A 16,131-nucleotide genomic window follows, 5' to 3' on the forward strand; every position below is an offset into this window, starting at 1 on the left:
CTACAAGGGTCTGGCAAAGACGGCCCGTTTATGACGGCTCATACAGCCGCCGCTTTTTTTCGCTAGCGGCAGAGCCCGATGTTCATCTTGTTGGATTAATTCCTGCCGTGGACACGCTTCAGGATTATACACAACGAGATGCAGCGGATTTGACGCACGCGCTTCCCCGGCTTACGGACGCCGCGAGCTTTCCGTATTCGGGCATGTTAACGCGTATGAAAACGCTGAAAAAGGCGGAAACCTTGAAACCACTGACGCTATTTCGGGCCGCGTGGGAACGCTTGCCCGGCATTTCGCAATGGGTGTTACGCACGATTCGTCTCGGATACACCATTCAGTTTCGAAAAGGCCCGCCTCCTTTCCGCTGGATTCTTCCCACGGTTGTGAAACCAGAGGAAGTCGCGGTGCTGCGGCAAGAAATGACAGCTTTGCTGAAGAAAGGGGCTATAGAAGAAGTACACCCCTCTCAGATGGAGTCAGGTTTTTACAGCCGCTATTTTGTTGTACCAAAAAAAGGGGGCGGTTTGCGACCCATATTGGATCTACGCCGTTTGAATCTTGCACTCAGGACGAGCAAATTCAGGATGTTAACGGTAAAGTCCATTTTGTCTCAGATTCAACCAAACACTTGGTTTGTCACGATCGATCTGAAGGATGCATATTTTCATATTCAGATCATCAAGAGACACAGGAAGTTCCTCAGATTCGCTTTAGAGGGCAAAGCGTATCAATACCGTGTTCTTCCGTTCGGCTTAGCCCTGGCTCCCCGAACTTTTTCAAAATGCATGGACGCAGCTCTGGCCCCGTTGCGGCTCCAGGGCGTTCGTGTGTTGAATTACTTGGACGATTGGCTGGTGCTAGCTCAATCACAGACTCAAGCACTCTCTCACCGAGATTTAGTGCTGGATCATTTAAGAAGCCTGGGCTTATGCACGAATTTCCAGAAGAGTGTTTTAATCCCCTCTCAACGGATAACCTTTCTGGGAATAGATTTGGACTCTCGCGCGATGACAGCCAGACTATCTCTCCCGCGCGTTCAGTCTCTCACGTCATGCGTGCGTCACTTCAAAGTAGGCCGCACAGTGACGGTGAGTTTGTGTCTCAGGCTGTTAGGGTCTGATGGCAGCGGCATCCCCTGTAATTCGTGTGGGCTTACTTCACATGCGCCCTTTTCAGTGGTGGGACGAAAAGTCAGAACATTTCACCCCGTTGTTTTCCGCATCGTACGATTTCGGTGACACGGAGGTGTGTTATGTCAATAAAACAGTGGATGTCAACCGAGTTCCTTCTAGCCGGAGTTCGGCTGGGGATTTGTGCTTCCCGAGAGACTGTCACGACGGACGCGTCTTTGACCGGTTGGGGAGCTGTTTGTCAAGGGCGCCCAGCTCATGGAGTGTGGACAGCGACACAACGCGGTTGGCACATAAACAGGTTGGAACTACTGGCAGTTTTTCTAGCTCTCCAGTATTTCTCAAATCTGCTGACCGGCTGTCATGTACTACTCAGGTCAGACAACATGGCGGTTGTGTCATACCTGAATCATCAAGGAGGGTTACGCTCTCGCCCCCTGTGTAGGCTGGCGAGGAGTATTCTTCTTTGGTCTCGGAACAGATTTCTATCGATCCGAGCAGTTCATGTCCCCGGACGTTTGAACGTCGGAGCGGATCTGCTATCCAGACAGACTCTGGAGCAGGGGGAATGGAGATTACACCCACAGACGGTGAGCCTTTTATGGCAGATATTCGGAGAGGCGAGAGTGGACTTATTCGCGTCGAGCACGACTACGCATTGCCCGCTGTGGTTCTCCTTATGCCCTCCATCGCCCCTAGGCCTGGATGCGTTAGCTCACGATTGGCCCAGGACCAGCTTGTATGCTTTTCCTCCAATTCGTTTAATTCCAGCGGTGTTGTCCAGGATACGGCTGGACAGAGTGGAGCAGCTGCTGCTGGTGGCTCCGTGGTGGCCCACACAGCCGTGGTTTGCGGAACTGGTCAGTCTAATAGTGGGCTCTCCATGGGAGATTCCCCTCAGACAGGACTTACTATCGCAAGCACGAGGGATGATTTGGCACCCGAGGCCAGATCTGTGGAAACTGTGGGCGTGGCCTCTGAGCGGAGTGAGTTAATATGTCCCGGTCTTTCTGCGGAAACCTCCGAGACTATTATGAATTCCAGAGCAGCATCTACGAGACGCTTATATGCTTTCAAATGGAAGCTGTTTACGACCTGGTGTGGGTTTTCGTAGTATAGACCCAGTTTACTGCCCAGTGGCTTCAGTACTGGAGTTCCTTCAAGACCGTTTCTCTGATGGTGTAACGCCAGCAACTTTGAAAGTTTATGTGGCAGCCATTTCAGCTAACCACGTATATATGGGATGGTGCTTCAGTGGGCCGTCATCCGCTGGTCTCTCGCTTTTTACAAGGTGCGCGACGGCTGAGGCCTTTCCGCCCTGTGCGAGTTCCCTCATGGGATTTATCTATTGTACTGCACGGCCTATCAGGACATCCGTTTGAGCCCTTGGAAACCGTACCGGATAAAATCCTGACCTTGAAGACAGTTCTTCTTATGGCCTTTATCCTCCCTCAAGAGAGTTGGGGATTTACAGGCTCTTTCTGTTTCGCCGTCGTGCATGGATTTTGCACCAGGCTTTGTGAAGGTATTGCTGCGACCGAGGCCTAATTATGTCCCTAAAGTCGCTTCGAACCCCTTTCATTTTCAGCAGACGGTCCTGGAGGCTTTACCCCCTGCTGGGATAGGATCAGAAGATCTAAGTCTTTGCCCTGTCAGAGCGCTTAAGACTTATGTCGATCGATCAGCCTCATGGCGTGAGTCCGACCAGCTGTTTGTCTGTTTTGGACATAAGAATAGAGGCCATGCTGTCACAAAGCAACGCATGTCCCATTGGTTGGTGGAGGCAATATCTTTAGCCTATGAGGCGCGCGGTCTCGCCTCGCCTCTAGGAGTCAAAGCTCATTCCACTAGAGCAGTCGCTTCCTCTCAGGCGGCCCTCAGTGGATCTTCTATGGCTGATATCTGTGCTGCGGCAGGATGGTCCTCACCGAGCACTTTTATGAAGTTTTACAGTCTGGATGTAAGGACGGCTCCTGGCTCCCGGGGTTCTCTCCGCTTGAGCAGATGCTTCCTTGGATCCCAGCTATCAGGTACGTCAGGCGTTATGGTATAGGGTTCCCATACGGTGACGTCACCGCAGCATCGAAGTGACCTATGAAAGGGAACATCTCGGTTACGTATGTAACCACAGTTCCCTGAATAGGGAACGAGATGCTGCGGTCCCGGCCGTTCCATACCTGATAGCGTTCTTCTCTTCAGTTCATGAAATCTGAGCGAAATAGCGCGCGGCGCCCGGGGTATACGATGCGTACGCATGCGTAGGGCGGTGCCAAGCGCTATTTGGCCAATAGGATTGGCGAGATGGTATAGGGCTTCAGACATTCGTCACACCGAAGGTGTTCCCATACGGTGACGTCACCGCAGCATCTCGTTCCCTATTCAGGGAACTGTGGTTACATACGTAACCGAGATGTTTTATCGTCACCGCAGCATCTCGTTCCCTATTCAGGGAACTGTGAAGCCCTAAAACTCTCAATGATCAGGTAAGGAGTATAAAAGCTAAGCCCATTATCACTGTGTTGGTGTAACGTTATTATTTCTAAAAATATGTGTCTAAACTTGTCATAAAGTTGGCTGACTGATCCGTTGTTATTGGTAATATAAATATTTAGCAAAGAGTGAGATCCTCTACATCGTTTTTCTTTTTTGTGTGTGTGTGTGTGTGTTTGTATTTATTTACCATTGTATACATACAAAAACCTTCTGGATTGATGTGGAACATTTAAAAAATGAGATATTGAACGTTGCTTTACAGCTGAGTGGATCTGACTTCAATGACTGTGTAATTGATAAAGATAAGGCATATTATACTGTTGCTTATGTTAATGGTAATTTTTCTCATTCCTAAAATGAAATAGTATGACTCCAAAACCAAATTTTAATAACTTTAAAATTAATTATTTTTAAGCCTTATTGTAATGTTTTACAAAAGTGTAAAGGTAAATATAATATATATATATATATATATATAATATATATATAGAGAGAGAGAGAGAGAGAGAGAGAGAGAGAGAGAGAGAGAGATAGATAGACAGATAGATAGATAGATAGATTGCTCTTTACGTTGGCACTGGCTTATTTTCTTTGTTTTCTTTTTTCACTTTTGAATTAATTATTTCTAATTGTATTTCTTGTATATAACATTAATTAAAAAAATAAATTGAAAAATGTGCTGATTAGTGTATAGATACTTTACTGGATGATGTGGTTGTCATGGAAACATTGAAAGTTTATTTTAACAAGCCTATCAAGTGGTTACTTAGGAAGTTGCTTGGCTGTAACTCATAAAATCTGGCTCAGATTGGTTTGATATGATACAGTTCTTACCGTTGGCTTTCCATTTGCATTGTAAACTCCAGCCTTTCTATTGTTACCATTTCTTTACCCTTTATATTATTATTGTCTACAACATATTATGCAATTTGCGAGTGCATTATCACTTATGCACATACACAGCCATGTTAATGGTGATTTTATACTTTCTCCTGACTCAGCTCACTTGTTTGAATACATCTTTTTTTCTTCAATAGAAATGGACAAATACACAGCATGTGTATGGCCACGTCTGGAGCCCTTCCTGATCGGGGTGCTTCCCGCCACACCCCCAAGCAAATTCAGCATGCATTATCTGCGCAAGATGGCCTGTTTACGTCCGGACCCGGGACGGTTGGCTTCCCCAGGCTTGGCTGGCACATGTGGCGACACATCGCTTGTGGCAAACTGCAGCTGGAAGAGGAGCTTGTCTGGCTGTATTTTGAAACTTTTTATCTGTTGATGCCTCGTTCTGCAGAGCAGAGATTAGAGTGGCCATACATCTCAATGCCATACTCCTAAGGAACTTGATAGGCAGCGCTGTAAGGTAAGAACAAAAGTGGTGCAGTGCGTTTAGATAGTATTATTGCCATTCTGCTGTGCTAATCTTTTTCTCTGTTCCTTCTTTTAGCTGTCAGTGGACAGTCTGCAGTTTCTACTCTTCTTGTATCTACAGCAACTAAACCGAATCTCTCTCTGCACGTCACTGATTGGGGAAGAGTGGCCTAGTCCCAGATCACGATCTCCCTCTTCCTCCTCTGAGAGAGACAACAAAATAAGCTCCCAAAATAAGGTGTGTGTGTGTGTGAATTTTATGAAAGCATCAGTCCTGTTTCATTATGAATCAAAAGAAAAAATGTAAAGAAAATTCAAAATTTACCATTCAAAATTTTAAGGTCATTAAGGGGGCATATGACGTTGCTAAAAAAAGAACATTATTTTGTGTATTTGGTGTAATGAAGTGTTTATGCTGTTTAAGCTTCAAAAAACACATTATTTTCCACATACTGTAGATTATTGTTTCTCCTCTATGCCCCGCCTTTCTGAAACGCATAGTTTTTTTACAAAGCTCATTGGTGTAAAAAGCGAGTTGTATGCTGATTGGTCAGGCTGTCCAGTGCATTGTGATTGGCCGAATACCTCAAGCGTGTGACAGAAATGTTACGAGACAAACCAATAAAACCCATTACAGACGAGGCATTTTGTTGCATCCAGTGGGGACATAATTGCGGATTATAAAGACTTATACTGTCTTTCTATGCATTGCGTTGCATCACGCCGCATAAACATAAAACCATGTCTGCATTTAGGATCGGAGAAACGACAAACAACAAGCGCTATCTACACTGCTCAAAACTCGTGTTTGAATCGTCAGTGACAAATTCTTTAAATATGAAAACATACTTACAGGCTGTGAGTCAGAACTGCCGGTGTTGTAGTGTACTCTCCCAGGTTCAGCAAAATGCGTCGCACACACACACGAATATTTGGGTTGAACTGTTCTGGAACGGTGTTGTAAATACAACTTAACCACTGATTTCTAGTTGTGTTCTCTTTTGGAAGGCCAAGCAAAGTAGTTTTGCTTTCACAATGAAACACACAGCATCTCCACGACATGTGGTGGCTGCAACAACAATACTACAGCGAGAATCAAAGTTACACCTTCTTTCTTTGCCGTGAACATTTGGGTGGCGTTATGCAAATCGTCCCACACAGTGACGTAGACATGTGGGGGCGTTTTTAAACGAGGCGTTTTAGGAGGGCATGGACGAGTCTTAACTTTTATAAAGAATATCTCTTTGGGTTTGAGACTTTAGTCTTTGCAACTTAAGAGCTCTTGTCTATTCACAAACAACTTGTAACACTCCAAAGAGAAAAAGAAAACTTGAAATCACTTCATATGACCCCTTTAAGGTTTTTTTTTTTTTTTAATTAATAATTTTTACTCCGCAATGATGGATTAAATTTCAAATAAATGTTGTTCTTTTGAAGCCTTGGTGACCATAGGGGACAAAAACATACAAAATAAAAACAGTGTTGAAGTGTTAATGTGTTTGTACAAATAGTTAACAATTATATATAATAGAAATGTATGTATTTGTTTTGTTCTATTTTATATTTAATTTAATTTATGAAATTGAAAATTGGAAAATGTGTTTCATTGTCATGAAAATAATACAAAATAATTTAAATATTTTTTTTTTTAATCTTTACAAATAGTTTTAATTTTTCCTTATGCAAAATAAAATATCTTATTTTTTCTTATGAGGGGTGAAATGTATCCTCAGACATCATCAGATTCACTGACCCCTGAATGTATGTTAATTTGTTACTCACACAGTCAGGTGTACCTTACATTTGTGCCTGTATCCTGTAGGAAATATCATTTTTTTTTTTTTTTTTTTTTTGGTTTATAAAGACTTATCTGTAGAGAGAATTATTATTTTTTTTTTTTTATAATAGTTTGTTTATTCCTTCTGCTTGACCAGAACTGGGATGACCAGGCTCATCTTACTTTCAATCCAAACACACCTGGCTGAGCTTTTGGAGCTGCTCTAGTGGACCCAGGCCAGCTAAGCAATTCAGGGCAGGTTCTGCGTGACAGCCAGCTCACTTCAGAGGCCCTGGAAAGCCTCAGTTTGTTGCTGGAAGGATCTGTGAGCCATAGCCGTACCATGTACCCAATCCACAAGCTCCTTAGCCGCTTGCCACTGCAGTCCCAGGCAGGATTCTCCAAACTCAGCCGCTCCTACTCTCTGCAGCAGTTCCAGGGGTTTCTGCAGCAGGTCCTTTGCCTCAACCCCTTCAGCATCTCCACCTGCTCACAATCGGGAAAGAAACTGGCATGGGCCCTTTAAGGTAAACTGGAAGTTCTCGTCAAAGGAATAAAGTTTATTTTTTTCAAGGATGTTTATAGTTTCCCAAATCAAATGTCTTTTAGGAATAATTGTGGTATAGTTTCATTTAAAGGGGTCATAAATTTAGAAATCAACTTTTACTTGAGCTTTTGATATAAAAGAGATCATGTACTAAATAATATCCTGTAAGTTTCAGAACTGAAAACGACCTTGTGTTACTGAAATAAAAGCTTTTATTGACACCAGGCCCAGCGAACGCCAGATCCTGGATTGTACCTACATATAAAAGATAGGTTAAACACCGCCTCCACAGAAAAATATCAATTCTGTAGCCCTGCCCACTGATTTGCGAATGACAAAGTGGGGAAATACACCAAGTAGCACACAAAACCAGATTAAGCCCAACCAAGCATTAAACATGCCGTTAAAGATAGCAAAATTTTGTGCAGTGCCTGGTTATGGAAGTACACAGTCACTGCATAACCTTCCTTCAGATTCAAAATGTTAGGAATGAACTTTATTTTAATGAAGTTTCAGCTCACACAAGTAAATCATTGAGGGTTTGTTCGCTTCATTTAATGGCGGATTCCTTTGTAAACAAGACACAGGTCCACGCTTGATTTGCAGAGAGACTTAGATTAAAAATCAATGCTGTGCCGTCTATATTGGATCCGACAAGAATGGCGCAGCACACTTATGTGAGTAAAAATATTTGTACTGTTTCACTATTGCTTTAACGATCACTTGATATGTCCTGATTATGTGTCTAAAGTCACAGAAGGCTCCAACTATGAAGGATGGAGCTTGTCAAACAGACACACAGAAAGGTAGTTTACTATGCAAAACTTTTATCCAATCATAGCAGTGGGCGTTTACTTCCAGGTCTTCAATCCGTCACGCCCATAAAAACCGAGCGTTTCTCGACTCGGCCTCAAAACCAGGGTAGAAAATGGTCTATAACTTATTGATTTTGTTTTTGAATGAAAAAACTACGCAAATGTCATAAGTGAACAACAGTATAGAATTATGAAAAAAGCCAGTTCATGACCCATTTAAATATTGTGGGAGTGGAAACAAAAACTTTTCATATACAAAGACATCATTTACATAGAAATCTTCAGGGAACAGTACCAAAAGCCATACTCTTGGTGTTTGAATGTGTCCAGTTTAGCTTAAAATGATTGATGGTTAACCAGATTATAAAATTGCTAACTCTTCGTATTTTGTTTTGTAGTAGAGGGCACTCTAAAAGCAAAATATTCAGAAATACCCACATGGCTCCTCTAGGAAGTCGACTGCTGCTCATGTCGCAGGTTTGCAAACAGATGCTGGCCAAAGATTCTGAAAGCTGAATAATGCCAACATCAAACTCCACCGCTGCAGTGAAGCTTTCATCTATCTTCTCTCTACTCTGAGGTGAGGAATCACCTTATTAAATTAAAATAAATGCACTTTTATTGTTTATATATCGCATTTCAGCAGAAAAAATACAGAGATAGGATTTTTTGGCCGTATTGCCCAGCCCTACTCTGATGTCATTTAGTCTATTGTTGTTGTTGCTTGTTTAGTACTGTGTCATCATCCATGTAAAACTAAGTCCTTATCTTGCAGGTCTGTGACCTTGGACAAGTGCAGGAACTGTACATTGATTCTTGGCCCAGTGGGGACCAGCGTCCACATTCAGAGTTGTGAGAATGTTCGTGTGGTGTGTGTGGCTGGCCGTCTGACCATAGGTGGCTCATCTCACTGCACAATCCATGCCTTTACCCCTACTCGACCCCTTCTCCTTCCTGGGAATGTGTCTCTCACACTGGGCCCCTTCCACACACATTATCCCACTCTAGAGGACCACATGGCTAGCGTGGGCCTAGCAGTGGCTCCCAATTTATTGGACCTACCTCTGCAGTTTGGAGCCGAGGGTTCCACTACAGACACTGGCTGCTACCGCATCCAGCCCCCTCTGAGTTTTTATCCGCTGGTGATACCCTTCAAAATGGTGGAGGAGAACTGTGAGATCCCTTGGGGCCTGCCGACAGACTACCAAAAGGCCGTGGAGAGCCGAGAGAAGGTGATAGAGGATTGGCAGAAGACAGTGAAGGAAGCACACCTAAACAAGTGAGCCCACTTTTCTGTTCCTTTCAAGGCTGTAGTACTGACTTTAGCCATGTTCAGATCATAGTTAAGTTAAGTTAAGTTATAGTCATCGAAAGACATTGCAATATGTACAATATAAACCACTCTGTTGATTTGAATCCATTTCAGATCTGTCGCATCATGCTAGTCACTTTTATTGATGATTTTTTTTATATACATTTTTTTTTATATATATTTTTATATTATATGATATGATATTTTTAGAAAAAAATCAGTTTTTATAACTATTTTTTATAAAGGTTTGTTAATTGTAATTAAATCTTGGTCTGTCGTATTGCGCAATTGCTTTTATTGGTGATTTTTTTTTTTTTTTTTTTTTTTTTTGTGCATTCCCTGACTAGATTAATTTGGTTTAATTTAACAAATAATATATTATTATTATTATTATTATTATTATTATTATTATTATTATTATTATTATTAAGATAAGTCTAGCAGTATTATTAAATCAGATGTCAAATTGTTATGCACATCCATAATAATCAACTGGGCAAATAAGTTTTTTTTTTTTCTTTTGAGACATTCAGTAGTGATGCATTGTCTTTGTTGTTTTAAAGGGTTCAGAGATGGCAGTTTCAGGCCTTAGTGGAGCAGAAGTTTCATGAGTGGTTGCTTGAGACAGGACGAAGACAAGAGCTTGACAGCCTCCTCCCTCCTGCCCTCACCCCCTCCACCTCTGTAGACCACTTGCCTTCCAGCCACACCTCCAACTCTGGACAGCATGTACTCAAAGATCAACCACCTGAACAAGCAATGGGACGGGCGCCAACTGTTTGCTAAGAGAACAGCTAAACTACCAAAAGCTGCTTTTTGCCCTCTTTCCACAACAAAAAAAAAAAAAAAAAAAAAAAAACTGATCCTCAAACATTAGCGTTCTTCTGGTACGAAGACTGTCAATGCTGTATCGAGTTTTGATAGGGACTTTGTGTCCTGTCACATTATTGACATCTAGAGAAATCTGTGCTGGATTAGTTTGTAGAGATGCAGGGTTATTGCTGCAGGTGTCTTGATAGTTTAAGCATTATGTTACTTTATGTTACCAGTGATTTCAGAGGTTGATGTGCAAGAGAATTTCACCATTAGAGTCATTATTTAATTAAAACAGGAAAGGGACCAATTGCTGCCTTCATATGAATTTAGAGGAAACAGGGATGAGAAATGTGCAGGCATATACTGTAATTATTGACAAATATGCCACAATCTCAATTTGTACGCAGCATAACACATACACTCACTGAAGAGTTTGCAGCTATACCTGAAATCTCATTGGCCAGTATAAATGTTTATATTTCTCCTTTGCTGTATGTTTGTTCACAATGCCTTGCACTGTATTTGCACTATTACTGTATCTGCACAATTCAAATTCCAACAACGTTGTCACTTAAAAAGTCTCTTAAATATATTGATTCCTTAAGTGAACATTTAAAATATGTTTGAATCAGCATTTTATAGGATAGTGTACATATTCTATAGACAGCTCTGTGAATAGAATATTGACTAGTAATTTGGTTTCTTGAAGGTGAAATGGTTTGGGTGTTTAATAAACCATAACTATTTTGATATTCGGTTTGAGGACAATTTTAGCTATTCAGACTTTAGACTTCATAAAAACTGAACACACCCTTGTGTCTTTCCCTTGAGCTTTAATGGCCATATTGAATAAATAGAACTTAGCTTTGGCTTGCTGAATGGAGTATATGTGTGTAATGCCTGTTAAATTAAAACGAAATTATTTGTGATTTTTCCTGAATTTGTTGAAGAACTTCAATTAGTGATAAAGTACTGATAAACTAAAGTACCTGTTATTTTAGTATTTTTTTTATATATATAGTTTTTTTTTTTTTTTTTTTTTTCAGTTCTATATAGCTTTATTTTTTTTATTTCAGTTTTAAAAATTAGTGGGTAATTTTTAGTATTTAAACTTAATTGGAAAGACAACATTTCTAACTTTCATTAAAGAGTTTGAGTTAATTTCAATTACTGAAAAAATATTTTTTAATATGATATTTTTAGGTAACAACAACAACACATGCAATTATTATTAGTTTAAATACACACTACTCCCACCATGCTGGTATTGTACAATTTAAACACAACTTTATTAGTGTTTTCAGCACTGAAGCATTTCAAAAGAGCCACCCTGATCACAGTGGTCAAATTTTTCCAAAATATTTTGAATCTGATGACTCCTTATGTCTCTTTGCCTAATGGGAAAGATGGCTGCACATTTCAGAATCTCACTGAATATAGTTGGGTGTATATGACTCTTATCATTGTGAGTATTCAGACAATTGACTCATGCTTTCTGCATACTTTTTAGCAGGGAAGTGTGCATATTCTGATGCAGGGTGTATTTACCATAGGTTACTTTATCAAATACTTATATTTTATTTCACTGTAGATTTGTCATTTTAAAACCTAAATTATTACTGCCTGTTCAGTGGTCTATATATATAATACTTATATTTTATTTCACTGTAGATTTGTCATTTTAAAACCTAAATTATTACTGCCTGTTCAGTGGTCTATATGCAAACCACTCACATTTTCTCCAGATTTAGTTTAGTTAGCCAGTTCATTTGCCAGTGCTGCTGTTGAAAAGAGCTGAGCCAGGGTAATGTTGCCATTCAGCATATCATGACACAATCCAGTGAGTCTGGGCTCTTTATTTGGCAGAGCTCTTGGCATCAGGTGCTGGCCAGTGTGCTGTGTTTGTTGTGGTTCAGTTTGGTCCAGTTGTAGGGTGCAGTGGTGTTTCAGGGTGAATGAATGTCATTATCCTTTAATCCCCATTTGCTTTCTGGAAAAAAAAACTGAATAGTGCTAGAATCACTGACTCGATTTTTGGATCTAATTTTCATGACAAAGTGAATATCTGGTCCTCCCCTCATCGTCATTTTGACGTTGGGAGCTGCATATTTAAACAGCCCCATAAACATTCACTCTGGACACTCAGACCACCTCCCCAGTCAAGACCAAAAACAGTATTCAAGATGGGCAGGTTGAGTAGGAATCACTTTAAAGCAAAGAGAAAAAAAAAATTACAAAACAAAAAAAATATATACATGTATAATCAAGGTTTTCTCAGCCTTAATGGCAGAATATTGTGTAGCTTTTTTGTGTTTTTTGTTCAGCAAAATAGTTTGCGAATGCACATGTATGGATATATATTCATTCTATTAACTTTGCATTCACAAAATTGATTATTTTGGGAAATGTGTTTTAAAAACTACCTAGCGCTGCTATATTTTTGGGATACTTTGTTGTATATTTTTGATACTTTGTTTTGAAATTTGTTGTATACTTGCATGCAATGCCTAAATGATGACAGTGATTTTTAAAACTATTTTCTAAAACCTCTTGGCCTGCATTCAGATCAGTACTGTAGGACTGTGCAGGATTAGATTATGTTTATGAAACTACGTTTTTAATCACAGATGAGACTATTTTGGACCTAAGATGGTCATCTGTGATTTTAGATGTGCAATATTGGTTGGTTGCTGGCATAATAAACTGACTAATACTATTGGTAGCTTGTTAAACTTGTTAATGTTGCAGGTAGACCAGCTGATCAATACTACATTTTAATATATCTTGAGAATTGTTCATAGCAAATCAGTGGATACCAATTAACATCAAGGTCACACTGGTCGGGCAAGATAAAATGTGTTTTGCTTGCTGGCCAATCAGCCCAAATCAGGCATGAACATGGCCAAAAAACATTTGTAAAAAAAAAACCATTTTTAAATGATGTTAAGTGGTCATTGAAGTATTCTTGATGTCTCTCAGATTGTGTTTTTTGAGGACAAAAACTTCCAGGGCCGCCGTTATGAATGTGACAGTGACTGCTCTGACTTCCATACCTACCTGAGCAGCTGCAATTCTATTCGTGTGGAAAGCGGTGCCTGGTGGTTTACGAGCGGCCCAATTTACACAGGTAACCGGTATCTGCTAACCAGGGGAGAGTATCCTGAATACCAGGGCTGGATGGGCCTCAATGACTGTCTCAGTTCTTGCAAGCTCATCCGCTTTGTAAGTTCAACTAATACATTCAACATTGTGCATTAGTGAGCTTTTTTTCTAAGACTTACATAGCGTATAGAGTAGAACAAATATGATTTGCTATGTTTTTAGACCAGGCATAATGATTAAGCTGTTTTCACAATGCTGTGCTAAAACTGAATTCAATTTACTGGGTTAAAACTCAATAAAAGCCTAGGACAGTGCGAGTAGTGGAAGGTCATGCATAGACTTTTTCTAACCAGTTAACCTAATTAGGCCACAAGGCTTTTGCCAATAAAACAGTGTCCATATGGTCTGCAGTATGTGATTCAGTCTTGTTGAAAGACACACTTATGTGTAATGTAAGCAAATTTTTTAAAATGGGTTAAATCTATAAAATATCAGAACACTTTCTACCCAAAGGCCTGTATGAATATAGCATGGATACTATAATCTAAAATATATCTTCAAAATGCTCCAAAAATTTCAAGTTTTGTGTTGGGCAAACAAGATAAAAATGTCCATTAATTTACAAAACCTGCTTATGAAGGTCTTCAAGTATTATAGCCTATTGACTTTCACCAAACTGTCTTATTCCACATATCTTATTTTTGTCATTTTGTCCCATTTATCCAAACTCCAACCATCATGCACAAATATTTCTACCCCTTTTCCCTTCCCAAACCCAAATAAATCCAACCCATGCAGACAAGTGGAATGCAGTACAAGGTTCAGTTGTACGACAAGCCCGACTTCACAGGCCAGGCTATAGAGTCCATTGAAGACTGTCCATCTGTGCTGGAGAGGTTCCGTCTGAGAGAGGTCCATTCCTGCAAAGTTCTGGACGGTTACTGGATCTTCTATGAGCATCCCAACTACCGTGGCCACCAGTACTTCCTGGAGAAGGGCAACTACCGCAAACCAGTGGACTGGGGCGCGGTGTGTCCCACCGTGCAGTCTTTCCGTCGCTTCACTGAGTGATGTCCCTGTGTCACAATACTGCTTGTATGTGACTCACTGAAGGTCCTGCTGAAATAAAGTTTGGCTGGAGATTCACTCAGCAGCACATTTGTTGCTTGTTTGTAGTTTGTACTTAGACTAATATCAATAGCAAAGTATAGGTCTTAGATCTACAGTTATAGGGTAGAGATTGAGGTGAGTTCCAAATGAGAAACAATTTCCACCTCCACCAATGAGCACCATCTCAGTCCCCTCAGTGTCCAGCAGCTCAGGGCAGAATGAATGCCGCATAAGAGGCCAAGGCACAGGTGACTGAAATCAAACTAAATTAAAAAAAAAAAAAGAAAAAGATAAATAAATTTAAAGTGTTTTTTTTTTTTTTTTTTTTTTTTTTTTACATTAGAAAACTGAGGACTTCTGAAAATGTATTTGAAATTAATTAGACAGCTGCAAAAATTACAACAATACACTATTTATGTGTTTAGGTAGATTATTGTTTTTACAAACTGGGGTCCCACACCTTTTGACCAATGACTTTTCCAGTCATTCATTATTAACTTTATAAGGATTTTCAATATATTTTTTTTAAATTATAGCTGTTAGCAATTTCTTGCCCATAAAATATTTTCAAGCTAAAGTGTTACTTTATATATATATATATATATAATGAAGATTTTATTTCCATTACTTAATTTTATTAATTTCCCTGACTTTTCCAGTTCTGGAAATCACGCATTTAAAATTCCCTGATATTTCCAGGTTTTTCATGGCTGTGGAAACCCCTTATTTACCAGCAATAATAAAAGAACACAGTTCAATAACTCAAACAATTCCTTCATCATGTAATATTGTGTATAAGTCTAAAGTTCTGTTCATACCAAGAATGATAACTATAACCATAGTGTTGTTTTTTTTAAACACTCAAATTCTCAAAGGGAACATCGAAGTCCCCAAATATAAAAATAACAAAAAAGAGAGGACAACACTTCTTTCCATTCAATGAACGACAGAAATAGAGCCATCCGAATTTAGAATGATCCCTCTATTATAGATAAATTAACTGTAGGCTGTTCATGGTCAACAAACAGTTTATAGGGGAGGTGGCCTAATTGGACACTACCATTGTTTGTTATGTCCGGGGGGGGGGGGGGATAGTTCATTCTCTCCTTCAATATTTTGGGGTTTGGATTTATATTATATTGAGTACTTTTGTTAAGTTAAGGTTAAGTAAAAGTATATTCCTTTTGGAATAATTTTTAGTTAGATTTTGCTGTTATTTGTAGCTTATGTAGTAGTGTTGTTGTTAGTCCTACCCTGTGTGTTAAAATTGGTCTGATCAGCCAATATATAAGTCCCTGTTGTTTCTTTTGTAGGAGGTCAGTTGTATTTCTGAATTTGTTTAGAGCTTTAGTTAGTTTGTTTATTTGACCTTTATTTTCGGGCCCAACCCTTTATTTTCATTCTGTTGTTATGACTATTGGGAAATAAAAATCCTTATTTTTGAACTTTCCTTGCGACTCCTCTTGCTTAACTGCTTGGTCCCTGACATATGGTCAAACAACATAACTTTCTGCATCATTACATATGCATATTTGGATTGTACAAAAACAGTAAACAGGGTCCAGCGTGTTAAATCGGAGGGCTTGTTGTCGGTACCCATGCCTGTCTCTATGGGGGTACCACAGGGCTCGATTCTCGGGCCGACTCTATTTTCC

General features: G+C 39.9%; 1 protein-coding gene and 1 pseudogene across 1 annotated transcript; both read left to right on the forward strand.

Annotated features, from left to right (window-relative positions):
- Nucleotides 1–3,590: 3,590 nt before the first annotated feature.
- Nucleotides 3,591–10,259, forward strand: LOC122146187 (annotated as a pseudogene).
- Nucleotides 10,260–12,393: 2,134 nt separating this feature from the next.
- On the forward strand, nucleotides 12,394–14,524 carry LOC122146186 (gamma-crystallin S-like). The gene is made up of 3 exons (XM_042764432.1): nucleotides 12,394–12,456; nucleotides 13,244–13,486; nucleotides 14,165–14,524. Exons 1-3 carry the CDS (start codon nucleotides 12,448–12,450, stop codon nucleotides 14,435–14,437), a joined length of 525 nt encoding a protein of 174 aa, XP_042620366.1. The 5' UTR covers nucleotides 12,394–12,447; the 3' UTR covers nucleotides 14,438–14,524.
- The last annotated feature ends 1,607 nt before the right edge of the window (nucleotides 14,525–16,131 follow it).

This window comes from Cyprinus carpio, chromosome A9 (assembly GCF_018340385.1).
Source record: "Cyprinus carpio isolate SPL01 chromosome A9, ASM1834038v1, whole genome shotgun sequence".
Taxonomy (NCBI): Eukaryota; Metazoa; Chordata; class Actinopteri; order Cypriniformes; family Cyprinidae; genus Cyprinus; species Cyprinus carpio.

What these genes read in the sequence shown, in the direction of transcription:
- LOC122146186 (XM_042764432.1), top strand. An exon ending in CTTGCAAGCTCATCCGCTTT is followed by an intron (nt 13,487 to 14,164) that starts GTAAGTTCAACT and finishes CAACCCATGCAG; the next exon opens with ACAAGTGGAATGCAGTACAA.